At 44.7% G+C, this 20,032-nt stretch overlaps 1 protein-coding gene across 2 annotated transcripts in view; it reads left to right on the top strand.

Annotated features, from left to right (window-relative positions):
- Positions 1–12,256, top strand: part of C1H3orf70 (chromosome 1 C3orf70 homolog) — an 85,405-nt gene extending 73,149 nt beyond the window's left edge. The window contains exons 2-3 of one of the 2 annotated variants that reach the window (XR_008617109.1): positions 7,422–8,101; positions 10,372–12,256. Coding sequence is in view for 1 of the 2 variants with exons in the window: in XM_024124408.3 (XP_023980176.1) it covers positions 7,422–7,978 (557 nt within the window). In the remaining variant the exon portion in view is untranslated. Of the gene's footprint in view, positions 1–7,421 lie in introns of both variants that reach the window. The other variant, XM_024124408.3, reaches the window with a different exon arrangement.
- The last annotated feature ends 7,776 nt before the right edge of the window (positions 12,257–20,032 follow it).

Below are 20,032 nucleotides of genomic sequence, written 5' to 3'. Positions count from 1 at the left end.
CTTCGTCACAGCTTACCCTTCCCCCTCCCCATATCCTCAAGTCCATGCTCTAGCAGGTCTGTGTTTTATTCCCATCCTACCACTAGTCTCTTCATGACTTTTTTTTTTCTTAGTTTCCATATATATGTGTTAGCATACAGTATTTGTTTTTCTCTTTCTGACTTACTTCACTCTGTATGACAGACTCCAGGTCCATCCACCTCACTACAAATAACTCAGTTTCATTTCTTTTTATGGCTGTCTTCTTAAGTTTATATTCGTTTCTTGGGAGTCTCTTCTTAGCCCTTCCATCCCTCACTTTTTCTGGGCTCCTGCACCTTATAGAGTATATACCCCACAACTTAATACTTCTCTTTCTTCTTGTGGTACTTATAGATGTTTGTGTGACCCAAATTGGACAGTAAGAGGGATGCATTTTATACTTTTTACCCCTAGTTTTTCAGTGGTAGTTACTTATTAAAATACACAAATTTTTTTTTTACATGTATCTGTCCCTCAAACCAGAAGACTTGGCTTCAGGTAGGAATAAACATGGTTTAAAAAAGGATAGAGGCTTTATCATGTCTCTCTTCACATTGGCTACTCTAACTTGGTAAATGTGGCGAACAGCTTCTCTCTCTCATTGGTTTATGGCACTTGTAGAAATGTTATTTTTAAGGCAGACCTCACTGTACTGGCTGCCCTACTTCAGGGTGTCAAAATTGTGGCCCAGAGCAGTGCAGACTGTAGAGGTCTGTTGGTGAGGGCTCCTGCCCTGCACAGGCTGCTCCGTGGTACTTCCTCCACCTCCTCCATTCCCCCTCTTACCAGTTTGACTTAACTCCAGATCTGAGTGTAAAACCAACTGGGAGAGGGTGGTAGCTTGATTGTCGAAGTCTGATTTGTGCTTTAGACCAGCTTTATCTGTGCCCATCACGTGAGAGGAGCAGATAGAAATGGAAGTGAGTAGAAAGGCAAAGCTGGGAAGCCTCTAGAGGGGCTTGGAGACCTTCAGGCAGCTCCTGTCTTCTATAAGCAACACCAATAATAGAATTTTAAAATGTGCCAGGCATTGAATCAGTGCTTTAAAAGATAAAGAGCACTGATCACTTTACCCTGAGGAAATGGAAAGCATGGGACTGTTAATTTGATAAAGGTCGGCCAGCCAGTACGTAGCCCCAGTCCTTGCCCTGAACCCCCAGGATCTGCCACCTTCCTGGGAATGTCTCTTGTGTTCCTTCCTCTGCTGAGCCAGGTGATGTTAGATCGGAATGTCATGCTTGAAAACCTGTAATAGCCTCCCCTGAACCCCCATCTCTTCTGTTTCCAGTCCCTCTGCACATCTTTACCAGACTAAATTCTCTGAAATCCCCTTCTATTGTTATTACTTGCCTCCTCAGTAGTCTGCAGTGGTTCCACATTGTTAGCAAAACACGAACACTTTGGCCTTGCATTCTAAGCCCCGTCCAGCCTCTGTCTTCCTCACAAACTTTATCCTCCTTTGCTCTCTTGGTCGACTCTGTGAACCCCACATGCCTGCTGACACATTCTGGCTCTGGAAATGGCCTGGAGCAGTTCTGCTTGCTACTCCACAGGTGTGTGTCTTTTAACAGCCAGGTACAGTCCTTCAGTGAAGCCTGGAATCCTGTTCCGCTGCTTGGTGAATGCCCTTGTATACTTACAGTTTTGCTCAACTAGTGTTTTATTTTTACTTTATTTTTTATCTTCTGCCTGCAGTTTGACTGGAAGCTCCTTGAAGCATGACTACACATTGTACTTTTTCTTTCCCCACAGCATCTGATTTAGTAGTATAAACATGGTAAATAGTCAATAAATATTTGTTAGCTGAGCAAATAAAGCATACTCTGGTGCTCTGTCTCACTAGGGTTTTGCTTTACATTAATATGTTCCTCCTCACTAAAGGTTACACGATTTGAAAAATGAAGAAATTAGGATCTTGCATAAATTTCTGATTGGGGACTTCAATGTATTGAGCAATGTATGAACTTTATTGTTCTCATAGATGGAAGTACAAAAATATTGGTATATTACTGCCAGTGGAGCAGAGTGGTAGAGGGTAAGGCCACAAAAAATATTGGTTATAATAAATGTTAAGTTCTTTTGCTTTTAGTTTGTGATATGCTACTCAACTAAGTAAATAATGTACATTGCAGAAATAGCTGAATAAGAATATTTAATATTATTTTCAATATAATGAATGCCCTTGGGGCTAAAATAAGCATACTTGTGATTCACTATATAAAATCAAAGAACTGAACTGTGCATGCAGTTTCCCTTAGGCCACTCAGTCTTTTTCAGTAGATTTACCTTTTTAATTATATTTTGCTTAGGCTAATTTTAAAATAACTTTGCATTCCCTGAGAGCAGTGTAGTTCATGTGTCAAGGGGGCACACATTTAACAGTCATAAAACTATCTGTAAAAGCAAAAAGCTCATTCCCCTCCAGAGGATCTTTTGTAAAAATCAAAATGCACAAATGATCCTAAAAACTAGTTTAACAAAGTGCGTACAATAGCTTAAGGGGCCACATAAATCATTTTCTATGTTTGTCCCCACCCACCTTCCCTTTGTGCTCTACAACCAAAAGAAAGAAACTCCTCCTAGGGAATGTATCTACTATATATGTACAACTGTGCTACAGATTGGAATATTAGCTGAACTTAATGGCAGAGAATGACAGTGTAAACTAATAAGAACATTAGATAAACCTTATTAATTAAGTAATGAGTAGTCTCTTGAAGAACGAACATAGGATGTCACAGGGCTTGGGCTCTATAACTGACCTCTGCCTTATTACATGAGCTTGAGAAAGTAATTAAGTCTCCCCTCTCTCCCTCTGTCCCTTCCTTCTTTCCACCAGGATGAAAACATAAATCTTTTTTAGTGTCTCATTGAGGCATGGTGAAAACAGTATGTAGGTCTGCACAGACCTACTAGAGAAACTAACACACCATTGTAAAGCAATTATAATCCAATAAAGATGTTAAAAAACAAAAACAAAAAAACAGTATATACTACATATTGTTGCTAAACACCATTGGGGAAGAACGATCAGAAAAATTATGAACCAAGACTTTAAAAGAATAGTGTAAGTTACTTATTTAGTGGTTTTAATTGGCCTTTAGTTGAGAAATACCTGAAGTGTTGAACCTGCTTTCCTGAAAAGAAACATGAATATATGAAATTTATTTTTCACTTAGTGATCACAAAAACCTATTGTGATTAGTCAGTTTCATTATTGAGAATGTGGTTTGAGCTCCCTTGAAAAAGATTCCAGATAAATTAATGGGTTTGTGAAGTTTATTTTTAATTTTTATATTATTTTAAAAAATGGGTGTTAAGTAGTGTAATGAGGTGTAGTCTTCACTTTCGCATGGGTGAATTTTGTGAGTGGCTGAATGAGTCATTAGCAAACTAAGATTCTACTTCAAAGGAGTGTTTTGAGAATAAGCCTAAGAATGTGTAAGTTCGTAAGATAGGAGCTAGGGCTCCTTGGAGAAATGGCTGATTCCTGGACTGGGGCAGGGGAAGTACAGGATAAGCGAGTAACTTCTTATGATGCTAGAACGTGAGGAAGTCGTCACAAAAATATGGGGCATGTTGAAATGACAACAGGGGTAACTTAAAGGAGCTCCCAAGAGCTAAGTCTGGGACAATTTGAGCAACAAAATAAATAACGGTAGTAAAGGAATACAATCCCTAGAATAAAATAAATGTCTATGAGTCCATGCTTCTGTCAGTAAATAATTGAATACATAAATAAATGAGGGAGAAGGAGCAGCTCCTGCTTAGATAGAATTCTAATTAATACATATAGAAGGAATGATGTAAATAGAAAATCATTATTTGGCAAATACCACAGTAGTGATTGTTGCAGACCACATCCACCTGTGCATGGTAAAATTAGTAGATGGCGTTATGATGAGAAACATGATATTTGCATACTCTCAAAATATCTCTTCACAAGATACTTAATATTATAGAGAGAAAAATACTAACTTTACAGTGGGGAAACCTAGACAAACACCACATTTTAATTAATTAATTTATTTTAAATTAATTTATTTATTTTTGGCTGCGTTGGGTCTTTGTTGCTGTGTGCAGGCTTTCTCTAGTTGCAACGAGCGGGGGCTACCCTTTGTTGTGCTGTGCCAGCTTCTCATTGCAGTGGCTTCTCTTGTTGCAGAGCACGGGCTCTAGGTGCGCAGGCTTCAGTAGTTGTGGCATGTGGGCTCAGTAGTTGTGGTGCGCAGGCTCTAGAGCGCAAGCTCAGTAGTTGTGGTGCACGGGCTTAGTTGCTCTGCGGCATGTGGGATCTTCCCGGACCAGGGCTTGAACCCGTGTCCCCTGCATTGGCAGGCGGATTCTTAACCACTGTGCTCCCAGGGAAGTCCCCCCTCTGGACTCTTTACAAAACTAAATCCTTGATATAAGTTTGTTTTATAATTTATATGTTTATGAGCAAATCAAACAATATAGTATTATATAATCATTGATATTTAAAAGATGTTTACTAAACTGTGTTTCTCATCTGGCCATCTTTATTACTTTTCTCTTCCCTGCCTTCCTCTTTGCATCTGTATCTCAGTATCACCAGATAACAGGCTGTCACTCTAGCTCTGAATAGCATGTTTAATAGGTGTAACTGGTAGAAGAAAATGTAATCTGGAATGCAGCATACCTTTCTCTCCAAGCTGCATTTCTCTTACTTTTACCACAGTTCAAGAAAGAAAAATGGTGCTTTGGAGGAGAGAGGAAAGTACGAGATAGAACAACTGAGAAGAAGAGAAAAAGCAAATTATGAAGAAGCACAAAGGCGGGTAAGGGGGTGGGTGCAGCAAGGGGGGTTAGGTGAGAGTAGGAGAGGCTGGTCAGAGAAGGCCCAAAGTCAGGGTGCAGGTTCCTCTCCGCCTTTGGACTAGATAAAGCCCTGATCCGTCTGGGTCTCAGGAACCTCTTATGCGGTGACCAGTGGGTAACTAAACCATAGGTTACTTGGGCCAGAATGAGCTTAATCAGCATCTGCGACAAGCATTTCATGAGCGCCTGCCATCCATAGCCTCCTGAACTCAGTAACCACCAGTCTACCACCCAAGAAGAGAAAAGACCAAACCTCCGTTCCAGATGTTTTGTTCACCACTCTGTGGACAGAAGGGAGTAGTCCCCTAAATTCTCCCAGTCCCTTTTCTGTCCCCTGCCCAGACTCATCTTTCTCTAATCCTGGGGCTGACAGGTCAGAGGGGAGGCTTGAAAGTCTGCCTTTTTTGCCCCTCTGCTTGGATGCAGAATTCCTACCAAACTGTTAGAACTTGCCTGACTTGAACTTTGCCTGACAAGGAGTAATCCCTTCCTTCACAGATAACAGAATTGAAGATACCTGGTATTAGGTTGGCCAAAAAGATCGGTTAGTGAATATGTTGTTCAATAAAGTTCTTCGTGAAAATGAAAAATGTCTTTTATTTTTACTTAAACCTGAGCGAACTTTTTGGCCAACCCCATATATTTTAAACAATTTCCCAGGCAGGCATGACAGTTCTTGCTTGTATTTTTGTTAGACCATAAGGTTTGTGTGAAATATGTCCAGGCTTGGAAACAGACCTGGGACCCCAAAGGCTTAACAGTTTTACTCCAGAATAATTTTTTTTTTTTTTTTTTAGCCGCACCGCGTGGCATGTGGGATCTTAGTTCCCAGACCAGGGATTGAACCTGGGCCCTTGGCAATGAGAGTGCGGAATTCTAACGCTGGACTGCCAGGGGAATTCCCTTACTCCAGAATGAAGCTGAGTGTATTTTTAGAGTGATTTAGTTATAAAGAAATTGTGGCATCTAAGCCTACTTTTTTGTACAGGAGTCAAGAAAGAGAGGTAAAAAATACAGGCAGGCTTGATTGATCTTAATAGATCAGATGTTGCACTATCGGTGGCACAGTTTGCTGTTCACATTTCTGATCTAAAATTGCTATTCGTTCGTGGCTTAATGAACTTATTTAAAAAATCTAAGGTAGTTTTCCTTACAAATATGATCCCTATCCTAGAATTTTCGATCTAAGAACTAAAACAAATGGGAGCAGAGCACAGTGGGTGATTTGCCTGCAAAGAGATGCTCATGAGGAGGTCATAAATCAGTGGTTCTCAGCGAGGGTGATTTTGCCTCCAGGTATATGTGACAACATCTGGAAGTGTTTTGATTGTCAGCCTGGGGAGGAGGTTCTACTGGCATGTAGTGGGTAGAGGCCAAGGATGCTGCTAAACATCCTACAGTGCATAGTACAGCCCCTCAACAACGGATTATCTGGTCTGAAATGGCAATAGCATTGAGGTTAAAAAACAGTATCATAAATATGTGCAGAAGATACTGTATAGACTGATTGATAAATCAGCTACGTTAGGAATAAACCCAAGATGGTGCCTACATTTGTGGCTTCTGTCTCTGGGACTTGTAGTTTTTTTTTTTTTTTTTTCCCAGATTTCTATTTTTAAATCATTTTAGGCTTACAGACTGGGCAGTTGTCATCTCTATCTGTTTTCTTAGCACTTGGTACATGGAAGGCTTTGTTAACCGTTGAGTGAAGAAAAAGAGAATGAGCAAAGAGATGCAGGAGGAACAGATCCAGTTAGGTTTCACTTCCACATAAACTCTGTGAGAAACACTTAGGCAGGGGAAGGTTTGGGAATAAGCTTCTTGGTTTTCTAGAAACATCCGGCAGGTCACCCCCCTGCATCTGCCTGTGCTTCTGCTTGGCTAAGGTTGTGCTTGTGGAATTGGTGTCAGGGAGAACATCTCCTGCTTTGGCCACTGATGAGCTTTGGGTCTTGAAAGAGATCATTTCACACCCTGCACCTGACCCTGGCCGCTGAGGGTGACTAGGACGGTGCTATAGGCCATTACCTATTAAATGTGTGTGTGTGTGTATGTGTATTCTGATTAAAACATAGAAACCTGAAGAGTGAAAGTCTTATCATAATCCTGATGATAAATTTTAAATGTCTGTATTAGCATATAATTATTAAAGTTAAAAATGGAATTATAATTTTATGGTATATTATACTATTTTACAGTATGATTTTACACTATAATGTGGACATTCTTTATTTTAGTATGATGGGTAAATCATTTCAAGTCATCTGAAAAATAAGGATGATAGTATCCATCCACCTATTCCAGAGGCATTAAAGAGACTCAAATATAAATTGATTTGTAAAGTGTGTTGAGTTTCTTAGATGAAAACACCATGATGTTATGGTACCGTGTTGTATTTTTAATTGATTATAACAATTTTGAACGATTCTATTAGTTTGTTCTGAGATATTATTGAAATATTTTTTAAAATATTGAGTCCTCAGAGAGAAACCATTATGGCTACCTTAATGTAGTGTGTGTAATACTCTTAGATTTCAGCTGCCTTTTTGTGTTCCCCACAGGCAAATACGTGTATCAACCGATGACCCCCGTGGAACAGCTTCCAAGCACTGAGATTCCCGCGAAGCCTCGGGAACCCACAAACACCATTCAGATCTCAGTCTCCCTCACTGAACACTTTTTGAAATTCGCATCTGTCTTCCAGCCTCCCCTCCCCCCTGATTCACCAAGGTACTGTATGATCTCAGACCTCTTTATTGACAACTATCAGGTTAAATGTATTAATGGGAAGATGTGTTATGTGCAGAAGCAGCCGGCGCCACATTCCCACAAAATTAGCCCTGAGGAGGTCTCTGCACACGATGCCTTAATATCAAAAGAGAGCAATACGCCAAAAATAGATCACTGCTCTTCTCCCTCAAGTTCTGAGGACTCTGGGATCAATGCAGTTGGGGCTCACTATGTGGAGTCATGTGATGAGGACACAGAAGAAGGAGCAGAACTGAGTTCAGAGGAAGATTACAGTCCAGAGAGCAGCTGGGAACCAGACGAGTGCACCCTTCTCTCCCCTTCGCAGTCTGATCTGGAAGTGATTGAAACAATAGAAACCACCGTGTGAGCATCCAGGCAGGAAGCCACGTCCTCTGATCCATGCTGAGCTTTTGTACTTTTGTCTTATGGATCCTTTTTCCAATGCAGTTGATGTTTTCTACCCCTCTCTAACAACCATACCAGTTCAGTGGTCTGCTGATTTAGCTTTACTTTTAAATTAGTCTTATAATTAAGCCTTTTTTTTTTTATAAATGTTTTCTTTTGTATCTTGACTTCCTTTCTATGTAGCATCTGGTGTCATGAATTGTGACCCAGCCTTAATTTCCCTGGGAACTTTGAAAGCAATGATGTGATGAAGTGATGATCACAGAGCATCATGGATCAGGTTGAGGAGCTACCCAGAGTGAAGGAGACACTATTTTATAAATAGCCAGTTCTTCGCAGAACAACTCTTTGGCGTTCCTTTCGGCGTGCTGATGAGCACCCCTATCCTGCTAGTCCCGTGTGGAAAGTGGTTCACGTGACCCCTCAAGGTGTGCACTGGTTGATGCCATCTGTCCCTTTCCCCGTCTCCCCACTGCCTGCACTGGGGCTGGGCCAGTGCTTTCCTGGCTTACTTCTGGGAGGTTACTGGAGGCCAGCTCAGTCCCTAGTTATGGCCAGTGTCTGCACATCCCTCTGTTATCTGGGGCTGAGCTAGACCTCACTTCAGAAGAGATTCCACCTTCTGTTTCAGGCTCAGTCCAGCTTTAGCTGAGTGCCTACGCTCTTCAGGGATACAGAGTGAATAAGGCCTGACTCCCGGAAGGAAGGGACCACAGTCCAGTAGGCGAGGTAACACATGCAGGTGATAGGACCCAGAGTGCCCTGGGAACCCGGGGGAGGGAGAGATGTACTTGGCCTGGGCTAGCTGGGGATGTTGTACCATTTGAACTGGCCTCTTGGGTGGGTTCCCCAACATATCCCTGCTTTTAAAAATTGTTTTTCAAATCTGGGGGAAACTTTTAGGGGTTATATAGGTATTATATTTAGGAGGCAGCCACATCTGATGTCTTACGAAAAAAAGTCAGTCATAGTTTTAGTTAGCATGGAAGTGCTAAAGACAGCAGTCCTTTAGGGATTAGGAATGAATCTAATAGGTTTGATTAATTCTGCTTCATTTGGTTGTATGAAGCATTAGGATGGCTTAGGTGAGAACTGGATTAGAATTCAGTATGATGCATGGATTTTTTATGCCAATGCAAAAACAGTTGAAATAGTTCGCTAAGTCAGGAGAAAATATTTTGTGTAATATTCATTCACTTTACAACAGTAATATTCATGGGCTGTTGTAAATATTCTCTTTTCCTGCACACATAAAATAGTAAATGATTCTTTCTTATTTAGCTCTCTTCAGAATTCTGCTCCTAATCTCCATTTGTAACTGGTGTTCTCGTGTGAGTCGGTTACCTGCTGTTTCTCCAAATATACCGTCTGTGAGGCATAGTTAAGAATCCAGGAAATTTAAAATATGGCCCACATGAAACCAGAACTGTCAAAGTTGGAGCTAGAGAAATGCTTCCTACACGCTATCCATGAGCGCGCTCTCATGGCATCATCTCATGACATATCTTCTGTCACATTAGTTTGTATTTTAAGAAATAAGAAGAGGCCTGTTGTGTCCTTCCCTGAAGCCTCCACTTGGCATCTTTCACAAATCACTCCAGGCAGAACCTGCTTTCCTAGTTGTTTGTGTAGTTCATGTGACTGGCTAGAAGAGTTTGTTAGATTTAGGTGCCCCAAGCAGCCATAGGGTTTAGAAAGCAGAGTGTGCATATTCCTTTGAAAGCAGTGTGTGTTAACACTTTCTGTGCTAGATGAGAATGCAGCCAGCATAAAGTTCCCACTTACTGAAATGTAAAGACTCAACAAGTCAAACCAAGAAGGTGGTGAGCAGAGCTCCAGGTACAGCGGGGCCCAGGAGAGGATGGCGGAGGAGGGTGTACGGAGAGGGGCTTAGGGACAGACAGCTGATGAGCCCTGCCCTGGGCTTTCAGCACGGCCCAGGATTGAGTGGCCAGCTGCAGCCAGGGCGACGCCAGGGTCCTGTCTTCACCTGATTCTGGGTGAGCTTGTTGCAACCCCGGGTGGGAACACGAGGCCCTCTTTCTCTGCACCATTCCTATCAGTTCTCTCCTCCATCCGTTAATCTAATTGGAGTCAACCACCAGGTCTCGAGAGCCATGGGAATCCATGGGCATAGGGCCACGTTTCTGAGGCTGGCTGTGTCAGGGTTGGGCACTTTATATGGTAATATCTATGACTTTCGCCTATGTTCCTGTTTAAACTCCTGAACTGCCATTCAGATTAGCCATGATTTTAATGGAATTTTTGGATTTAAGACTAGTTGATAATCACTTTAAGTATTTGCACAAACTCTTTATAATTAAAAACTAAGATTCACTTCTATCTATTTTATAGAACTGGAGATGTTCCACAGGATTCGAAATATCAGATGCTCCTGGATCTCAAAATAGCCTTTTCTAAATAAGCACAAACAAGAATTCTTTTTTTTGTCCTAGCACTGTTAATAATTATCTGAAAATCATATATGATTGAACCAGAATTGTTTCTCTAATGCTTGCATTCCAAAAACAACTGATAAGGATATAAAAATACATAGTTTCAACTTAAATTCTAGGCCTGTTCTGTTCTGTATTATATGAAAGAATTTCTCTGTAATCCTGATACCGTATTGCTCATTTGTAAAAGCATATTTATAGGCACTTTTAGAAAATGTTTAGACTGCAGTGTGTACTATAGACAGAACACAGTCACGTTAAATAGGTTTTTGATTAATACTTGTACATTGAGAGATATGAAAGCTTTATCATTTGGACCTTTGCTCACTTGGGGCAAGGAGTTGGGCTGTGTGGGTGGAAAAACTGCCTTCTTGGGCTTTTATCAAAAACTGGCACCATTCCCACTTTTTGAAAGTTGGCGTAAAAGCTGTTAGGTAGAACATACAAAATAAGTGCTGTGTGGAATTTAGCTTTCTTATCTAACCAAGATTTCTTTTAGAATTTTCAAGTTTCACACGTGTTCATGACTTTTCTGAGAAATGACAAAGCAGTTAAAATGCTTTTGTCGTTATAACTGTTTGGTACATTAACAACTGAAGCTTTACAATCAAATCTAGGTATTTTCAAGATTTGAAATGCAAATTTGATGAAAACCCTGAAGAAAAACAGATGGTTTCCTGGAAGGGGAAGACCTGTAGTTCAAGGTAATACAGCACAAAATGAAACAGAAAATAAAATCACCAAAACCAGAACAAAACCATGAAGTTGTTTTCCTGAGGTACTTTTTGGATTTGATCTAGGATTTGATTTTATCTTGGGAATGGTGGTTTTATTTCTTAATCTCTACTTCCTGGCCTCTTTGAAACATCAAAGTTCTTTTGGGGCGATCATAAACTCCTTTTATGCAAATTTCTCTACTTGGGCAATAGGATGCAACCAGATAATTTAGAAAGCTGTCAAAATATCCAGATACTTTTGGTGGTATAAATACTTCTAGGCAAGAAAAAAAAGCACAAGTTAAAATAATATTTATACAGTCAACACTTGGTTATTCCATCTTGTTTGCAAAATTTTGTTGACATGTTTTGGATTTTTACATGAGGAAAACAAAGTTTTCGTGGGTTTTCTTTCCTACTCCCCTCTCCTGAGGAGGTGTGAGCACATTAAGGAGGCCAGTTGTATTTTGGGCTTTTCTGTCATGTGCGATTGTGCCTCTTCCCGTTGAGGTGGGGAGAAAGAAGTGGGCGTTTCCGCACTTTATCAGTGCTGTCAATTCCAGGGATGTCAGTGCTTCTCACATCCAAACGTAAGTACAGGGGCACTTCTCAAAACTAAGTTTGGAATTATGTATCTTTAGAAAATTTCTTAAGTCACTGCTCCCTTTCGTTGTCATGGATAATTGAGAGTTGACTGTATTGGGAAAGGGCTGTGTTTCTGTTTGTGCTTTGAGTTCTTTCTATTAAGGCGGAAGCAGTGCTCTCTTAATAGTCTGAACAAGTCTGAAAGCAAATCATCAGTAGCAGTTTTAATGCTGAGCTTCCATATCATCGTGTTCATGTGTGCTTTTAAGACTGTTCGTACCCTGTAATACTCACTGTGTGATTTTTTAAAACCTGTCTGTTTTAAAGTTTTAAGCACAATGTTGATCCGTCTGTAATTTCCTAAAATTATATTCTGTTTTCCTACAAACAGCTCAACTCTCCTCTCTGTATAATACTTTAGGAAAATACTACCTTGTAAAATAAATGTGATTTTTTTCTTTTTTACCAGCACAAATACGATATTTTGAATTTTGGAATATCCTCCCTCTCCATCCCACTTTAGACAGGTTCTGTCTGATTTAAATAATAACACAATGTGAGCCTAACGAAACAAAAACAAAAGCCCCCATTTGCAAAATGTGAAACATTTATATCCAGTGCTTACTTTGTGCTAGGAAATAAGTGGTTTACATCATTATTCCATTTAAATTTTACAAATCCTTAGTGCAGGTAATTATTATTATGCATACTGTACACTCACGGTCACCACTCGTGATAATTCCCAGAACCCTTTATAATAAGAACTTTTTTGTTGGCTGCATTAGGTTTATACAAATAAAAATTACATTCCCCCACAAACGGTATTTATTTCACACAACGCTACAAGCTATGTGTTTGGTTCATACATTCCATGTAAGACAGTTCTGACTGCAAGTTGGATCCCGGGAGGCCGCTGCCCTGCCGAGCCTCGGGGGTGCAGTCACTAGGTCACCAAGGCTGAGGGTCCAAGCCTCAGCGTGGCAGGTCCAGGAGCTTAATTTTTATATTCACACCAAGAAAAGAACAGCTTTGGGGTTGGCTTTTATTGAATAACCTCACGGTGAGTGCTAAACAAATTTGCTTATCAGTAATAGAAATAATACCATTGTTTATATTAATAATGATAGCTCAACAGCTGCCTTCCTGCTTTCTCTGAGTATTCTTCACAGCAGCCCTCTGAAGGAGACTTCAGCATCCTCACTTCACAAATCAGGAAAAGGGCTCAAGAAAGAAAACATTTTTGTTCAGAGTGGCACAGCTTGTAAGTAAGTGGGAGTCATGTTTGAACTGTCACCTTGGCCGTGGAGCTCATACTCTTGGCCCTTTTCCTGCGTTGCATCCTCCTGTAGCCCTTCCCACCCTCAGGGGCCATGGAGGCTGAGCCAGGAGGCCGATAGTGAGTGGGGAGGAGAGCAGAGGGTGCCCCCTTCCTGTCCGTGACCGAGAAGACACCTTCCTCACCCAGACACCACCAGGCTTCTCCCTCCCTCCCCATTCTGTGCTCCACATGGACCTCCCCCCAACACATACACACGCGCGTACGCGCTCAGTGTCTTTCTGCAGGTATCTCAGTGCTTTGATTTGGCCGTTGCTTCTTCTATGTTTAATCATGAGTCTAGGCTAACTCTTTCTGCCTTCACAAAAGATAACTTGTCTTTTAAAGTGACTTCTGCAGACAGCTAATCTCATTAACGAAGTGTGCATTCTACTAATTTAACTCTCTACATGATTGTTGTAGAAAGCATCTCATTGTAGCATCTTACAGATGCTGACTACACACACTTTTATCCTGCAGTAAACTTTAATTTAGCATCTCATCCTTACTATGTTTCAATCGCTGGGAATTGGTAATGTCTTTAACCCTTGGTGTCCCACTCCCGTTCTGTGCTGAATGAAGGGGTAAGACAGGACCTCGGGACTCAGGCTCACTGCCTTAGGGTCAGGAGGAGCGATTAGAAGTCAGCTGGAATTCTTCAGAAACCAGGCAGGTAACGGTAAATATGCCTAGATATTAACTGTTTTTCTGTTTGCTTTTTGGAATTTTCCTAGTTTTCTAAATGAATTGGTATTACTTTTATAATCAGAAACAAACCCTGTAAGCTGTTTTGAAGATAGTGAGTTCGGGTGGAGCCTGGCACTGCAGGTTTGTGGGAGGAAGTGGGGAGCCTTCGAATCTGGGCAGCGTTGCACCCACTCATCCACTTGGGGGAGGGGCTACTAAAGGCCGGACTGCAGACTGTGTGTCCTGGAACCACCCGGCCTCCCCAAGGACTGACCCCAGTCAACCATGGCTGGAAGGGTCTTGGGCCAGTGAGTTGGAGAAAAGAGAGGATTTGTTTCTCATTGTCCTTCTCAGTCCCTAGTCTGAAGCCGTGTGTGTGAATTTGGAGATGGGAGACCAGAAAGCTTGGGCTCTGGTGGGACATCTTAGTTCTCTTTGACAGCTAGCCTGTCACCTAGTGTACAGTCCCAGAAGATTTATCCCAAGAAGGAGATCTGGAGCGTCACTGTAAGGTGACGACAGAAAGTGCAGCACTGTGGGTCCTCGAAGGCCCACAGCATCTGAAAGGGGACTTAGCAAGCATTTCCCCAGATGTCACCTTACCTGCCAAGCCCAGCAATTCTGCATGACAGGCAGGACAGGATAATCTCATGAGTTTATGGCTGAAGCATCCAAGATCTAAGTCAACAGTAAAAGCAGGTGAGTCACTCTTAATTGGCAGGTAAGGAGCGGGGCCAAAGCTCCAAAATTCTGTTGATGCCAAATCCAGCTGGTGTTCCCCCCTCACTTGTTGAGCCCCTGCAGTCACAGCTGCCCTCTCCTGCTGCTCTCCCTCACCTGCCTCCCTCACCTGCCTCTCTCCCTCACCTGCCTCTCTCTCCTCCCCACACCTGGGGCCCCGAGGCCATCCATTGTGGTCCTCACTCCCCAGCCGTGGCTCGAGGTGGGGGCATCCAGGAGCCACAGCCCAGCCTTCCGGGCATCACCTGGTGCTGCCCTTGTTGTCAGGTACTCTGGATTCTGCCCAACCTGGCTTGACCTCGTCCTGGGTCTGGCTTGAGACCCAAATGAGACCCGGATGCTGCCTCTGGCTCAGGAGCGGCCCTGGATGTAAGAACTCTCTTGAGAACTCAGATCTTAGGCCTCAGATCTTAGCACTTTCGGTGTCAGCCGCTTCTGCCTCCTCCTGCGCCCAGCCTCACTGAAGTGGGGCCTTTGATACCAACTGCTTCCCGTGGTAGCACCGATCCTCACCCACCTGAGGCTTGCCTCCCAGGGCCAGCCTACTCCAGGGCACAAGGGCCTCATGTACTAGACTGAGTTTCTGCCCCCATGTTTAGAATCTTCCTGTATGAACTGTGATGCCAAACTTCATTAAGCAGATGTAGGTACACCCGTGTATCAGCAGAGGACCTGGAAGAGCCATCCCAGCATATCCACAGCAATACTCTCAGAGGCCATGCAGTCAGGCCGGGAGCCCTTGGAAAGACCCGGGGGCGGGTGTTCTGCCCTGTGTCTGGAGGGTGGGCTCCCTGAGGCCTGGCTGGGATGTGCGTAGGGATCCACAGAGCTGGTTTTTCCTGGAAATCTAGAATATTGAGAGGTAACTCTAGCATGATTTAGAAGCTGCATTGAATATGGCGAGGACGCCAGGGATTTGGGATTCCTGAGGAACCCAAGGCCCTGGGTGAATGGGGCCTAGAGTGGGCATCTCTGTACAGGTCACTGGGAGGTCAGCACAAGATCAGTGGGTCCAACTAGAATTCACTGGGGTCCTTTCTGATGACTGGGGTTCCAAAACAGGTCAGTTCTTCCCGGAAGATTTATCCTTACCCCAACCTATCCAAGAGTCACAGAGAGGCAGTGAATTCCTGGAGCTGCAATGTGTTTCCTGAATCGGGAAATCACTTGGGCCCCATGTTATGCCTGATACAGCCACTCAGAAAGGGAATAATGGGTTATGGAGAGGTCAGAAGTGGGGAGGATGAAGGGAGGAAGTTGACTGGGAGTCACCATCTCAGGTGGAGGTGGAGGTGGATTGTGGGAGTATTGAAGGATGATGGGCCAACTCATTCTTCTAGAGAGAGAAAAGGCCAGGTTGGGCAAACCATGAGGTCCCCCACTTTGCCAGGGGCTGGGACCTGACCTGGCCCTCCAAGACTATTGGCACCAAATTCTGACCTCTGTGATGCATGTAGCACAGAGTTCTGAGGGAACCGATGTGACATAGGAACGGGCTACCGGCTTCCCTCAGTTATTGAGAAGTGTCCCTGTGTGAAGCCGAGGCCCATCCCCACCAGCAGCTTAACAGCAGATCCCGACAGGCTCCTGAGCCAACTAATCCCTGGCTGGGGCAGGAGGCAGAAGTCAGGGCCTGTGCACCAAGAGCTGGGGAAGGGACTGTGCAGGGGGTGGTGTGCATGTCTGACCTACCTCGTCGCCTCCGAAGCTGTAGACATTCATTAATTCACACAGGCAGGCATATGTTCAAAAATCTGTTAATTATACCTACCCTCTGACTCTGCAAAATCATTCCTAAGTTTATAGCCAACAGAAATGGATACATATGTTCACCAAAAAGACAGGAAGAAGAATGTTAATGAGCCAGTACTGGAAACAACCCAAACGTCCATTAACGATAGAATGGATCGGTTTTGGTATATTCATACAATGGAATACTATTCAGCAGTGAGAAGGAATAACATGGAGCAATCTCACAAGCATAACTGGAATAAAAGAAGCCACTTCCAAAAGAGTAAATAATGTACTTTATGAAGTTCAAAACAGGCAAAACTATGGTGTTAGAAGGCAGGATGGTGGCTAAATTGCTGGGTGATGAACAGAGAATTCAGGGGACATCTGAGGTGCTGGCCATTTCTATTTGTTTGATCTGGGTGCTGGTTATACAGGTGTGTTCACTTCATGAATTAATCTGGCTTTGCAATGTGGTTTGTGAACATTTCTGTCCATAAAAAGTTTACTTGAAAAAGAGACTTTAAAGATGGTGGCAGCTAGCCTGCTTTCAGCACTGTGCTGTGAAAGACACAGGAGTGGACTGGACACAGTCACGCCCCTCAGGAGTGATGGAGGCAGACAGGAAAACACCCAAGCGTGGAAACAAGGTGAGTCAAACTGCCCCTTTCCTGGGGAAGTGGGGAAGGCTTCATAGAGTATTGGGGTGTGGAGGAGGCTGGTGGCAGAAAGATGGCCATGGATGCCCTGAGAGGAGGGGCCACTGGATGAACCCTCTGATGAGTCAGGGCCACCCCTGGACTCAGAGGTGCTCAGAATCCCCTCAGACTCTGCAGGGACCTGAGGTCCACCCTGGGCTGCCAGAGGACGACACACTAGGTCTTCCCTGCAGCTCTGGGCACGTCACAGGCATCTGATTCTGGAGATGCACCTTTGGAAAAACATTTTCAGCAGGCAGAGCTGAGTGGAAACATACTGCTGCTAAAAGGATCCCCAAAGCTCTGAATTATTTATTCACAGATGCATTCATCATTGATGAGGCCCCGGTTGGCTTTCCTCTTCCACAAACAACTGCCCTCCCGCTCTCACCATGGTAGGCTCTGGTTGGTACCATGTTACCTTTACAAAGCATCTCCCCCACGTCACTTGGACCTTCGCTGTAGATGGAGCAGATGCGTCTCTCTTTTTCAGAGGAGTACTAGCCTTCCTCAGCTCACACGTGGGCCTGTGGGGCCTGTGCCTAGAATCTGGGGCTCCTGACTGGCAGTCCAGGGCTCTTTCCAACAGCGCATTCTGCTTCCTGTGGGGAACTGGGTGAGACTCCATCCCCCTCCTCGCCCCCCATGGCAGGAGGTGGGGCACTCAGCTGAGCTGGGAGCTATTTTCAGATAGTCCTTTCAAATACTTACCGTTTGCCAGGTACAAAGAAGAAACAGGCCATGATGGACACTGCTGCGTTTTGGCAAATCAGAATCCCTCCCTTCTTAGGGCCCTGATTTCCTTTCAGAGGACCCCCTCCCCCTCCCCCAGGCGCAGCATGGGAGGAGCCGGCTCAGACCAGGCACCTGCCCTCCCCCGGATCTTTCCTCTTAGCACCTGTCACAGCCCAGGGGTGGGCACGTGACCTGGAAGAGCAGCTGGAGCTCAGCACCGGGGCTGGAAGCGAGTGCTCAGAGCTGCTGCTCCATCCTGGGGGCCCCCCACCCCCTCAGTGAGCTACTGTGGCCATGTCAGCAGAACCACGGCCGCTGACTGAGCCTGGATGTATTTCCAGAGAAGTCTCTGTTAAGAACTGCTCTGAAGTGGGACCCGACATCACTGCAGAGTAGAACATGTGCTAAGTGCCACGAGAGGGGACAGGCACCAGGCCCAGCTCAGGCCTGCAAGTCCCAGAGCCCAGCACTGCCCAGCCCTGGAGTTGGTTTCTCATCTGCCCTTAGATGAGACAAGAGGGCTCTTCAATCCAATCCAGAAGGCATGACCTGGATATAAGGCTGCTGTCACTTATTCAATAGTGCTGTGACTCGAATGACAAAGAACTCTTGGGGATGATCAACTAGGTCAGTGGCTGGAGGAGAGTGCATTGCTGGTGTTTACCAGCCCTGGTTTGAACAGGGGCTCGGATGCTCAGTAAACTGCCTTGGCCCTTTAGAGTGTCGACTGAAGAAGGCAGGCAATCACATTTTGCTTTGAGACTGTCGAGCCCCTTTGGCCTTAATTTTAGACTCGTCAGGAAACCTTCTGATACGGAATTTGTGGAGGTGGCATCATTGGCTCTGAAATAAGTTCTGAGTTCAGATCTGTGCTTTGCTACTTCTTGTGTGTCGCCTTGGTTAAATTTTCCAGTGTGAGCCTCAGCTTTCTCATCTGTAGAATGGGGTTGAGACTCTCACGTGGCTTCAAGGGCCATCCAGCTGGTGGTCACTTCACTTAATGCTCCACCACGTCCCCCAGTGTGGCCTCCTTGCACCTCTGTCAGGAGGCGGCAGCTTGTGCTGCCACCTTGGGGGTAGTTCTGTGATAAGAGCTAAGCTGACATGTCTGGAGCATTTGCCATGTGCCTGCCCAGCACTATGTGTTCTCCGGTACCGGCTCATTTAGTCTTCACTGCAGCTTTATTTGATAAAGAAACTGAAGCTGAGAGAGGTTAAGTGACTTGCTCAGGATCACAGCCAGGATGTGGCAGAAGCAGGATGTATTTTTTTATTAAAAGTTGTATCTAGTTTCTACATCTATTTCCTGTGGATTGTTCTGGAGGATTAAAAATGATGCACACGTAAAGGAGCCAGCATAGTGCCTGGCACCTAGAAGGCGCTGGCTGGTTACTGGGCTGGCAGGAGCACCACGGGCTTTGGGCCCGGAGCTGGACGGGCGGGCTCGCCCTGTGCACCTGACAGACAGTCCCTGGGAGCCCGGTCAGCCTTGAGGGAACCACACAGGGAGCACCTGAGCCTGGGAGGCAGACACCTAGCCTCTGTGCGTGTGGTGTGAGCTCCTGCAGTGGTTGGTTCAATGGCGTACAGGAAGTGCCCAGGCCAAGAAATGGAAGAATCCTGCTCTGGCAGCCTGGTCCCTGGCAGTGGGGGACGTGGGTGGCTGGTGCTCTGGATGGAGCTTGTGACGCAGCTGCTTATGGAATAAAGGCAGGGCTGCCCCAATCAATCAGGGTCCTTGACTTGGAGCTAATAGAACTGAATGGTGGCAACAAGGGTTCTAAACGTCCTTTATGATTTGACAGACCGAGAGTGAGACAGCCAGCAGGGCTGAAACAGGAGGCATTTATTGTTAGAAATGGCAGATCTTACACTCAAATGGGTTTAAGCACAAACACATGGAAAGGGAGGTGCCCCAGCTCCCGCAGGCCCTTCATTCCCTCCAACGCAGGTTTCAGCTGTGCTGCGGCCTGGCAACCACTGTTCTCAACCGTGCTGTTCTCCGTCCCAACGGCAGCAGGAGGTGACAGCCCTCCGTGGTGCCCACCAGCTGGAAGAGACGGGCTGCGCCGGACTCAAAACGCCATCTGCAGGAGCTCCGCCTCTTCTCCACACTTCAGGGAAAACGAGAAAAAGTCCCAACAGGCAAGATGCATTTTCTTAAATAACTGGATAGAGGTATGTGGCATTCATTTGCTTAATAAGCAAAACAAAATCAACCAGTCTGGTGCTGATGCTGCGGCAACATCGGGAAGGGCCGGGGTCTCCCGGGTCGGGTGTGTAGCCGCCCTCGGGGCCTCGGGGGCCAGGCCTGTCGGAGGGGGCCCTCCCCACCTGCTGGGGGTGGTCTCG

The sequence above is a fragment of the Physeter macrocephalus genome, chromosome 1, assembly GCF_002837175.3.
Source record: "Physeter macrocephalus isolate SW-GA chromosome 1, ASM283717v5, whole genome shotgun sequence".
Taxonomy (NCBI): Eukaryota; Metazoa; Chordata; class Mammalia; order Artiodactyla; family Physeteridae; genus Physeter; species Physeter macrocephalus.
Note: the sequence above shows the minus strand (reverse complement) of the source record. Positions and strands in the feature narration are given on the sequence as shown.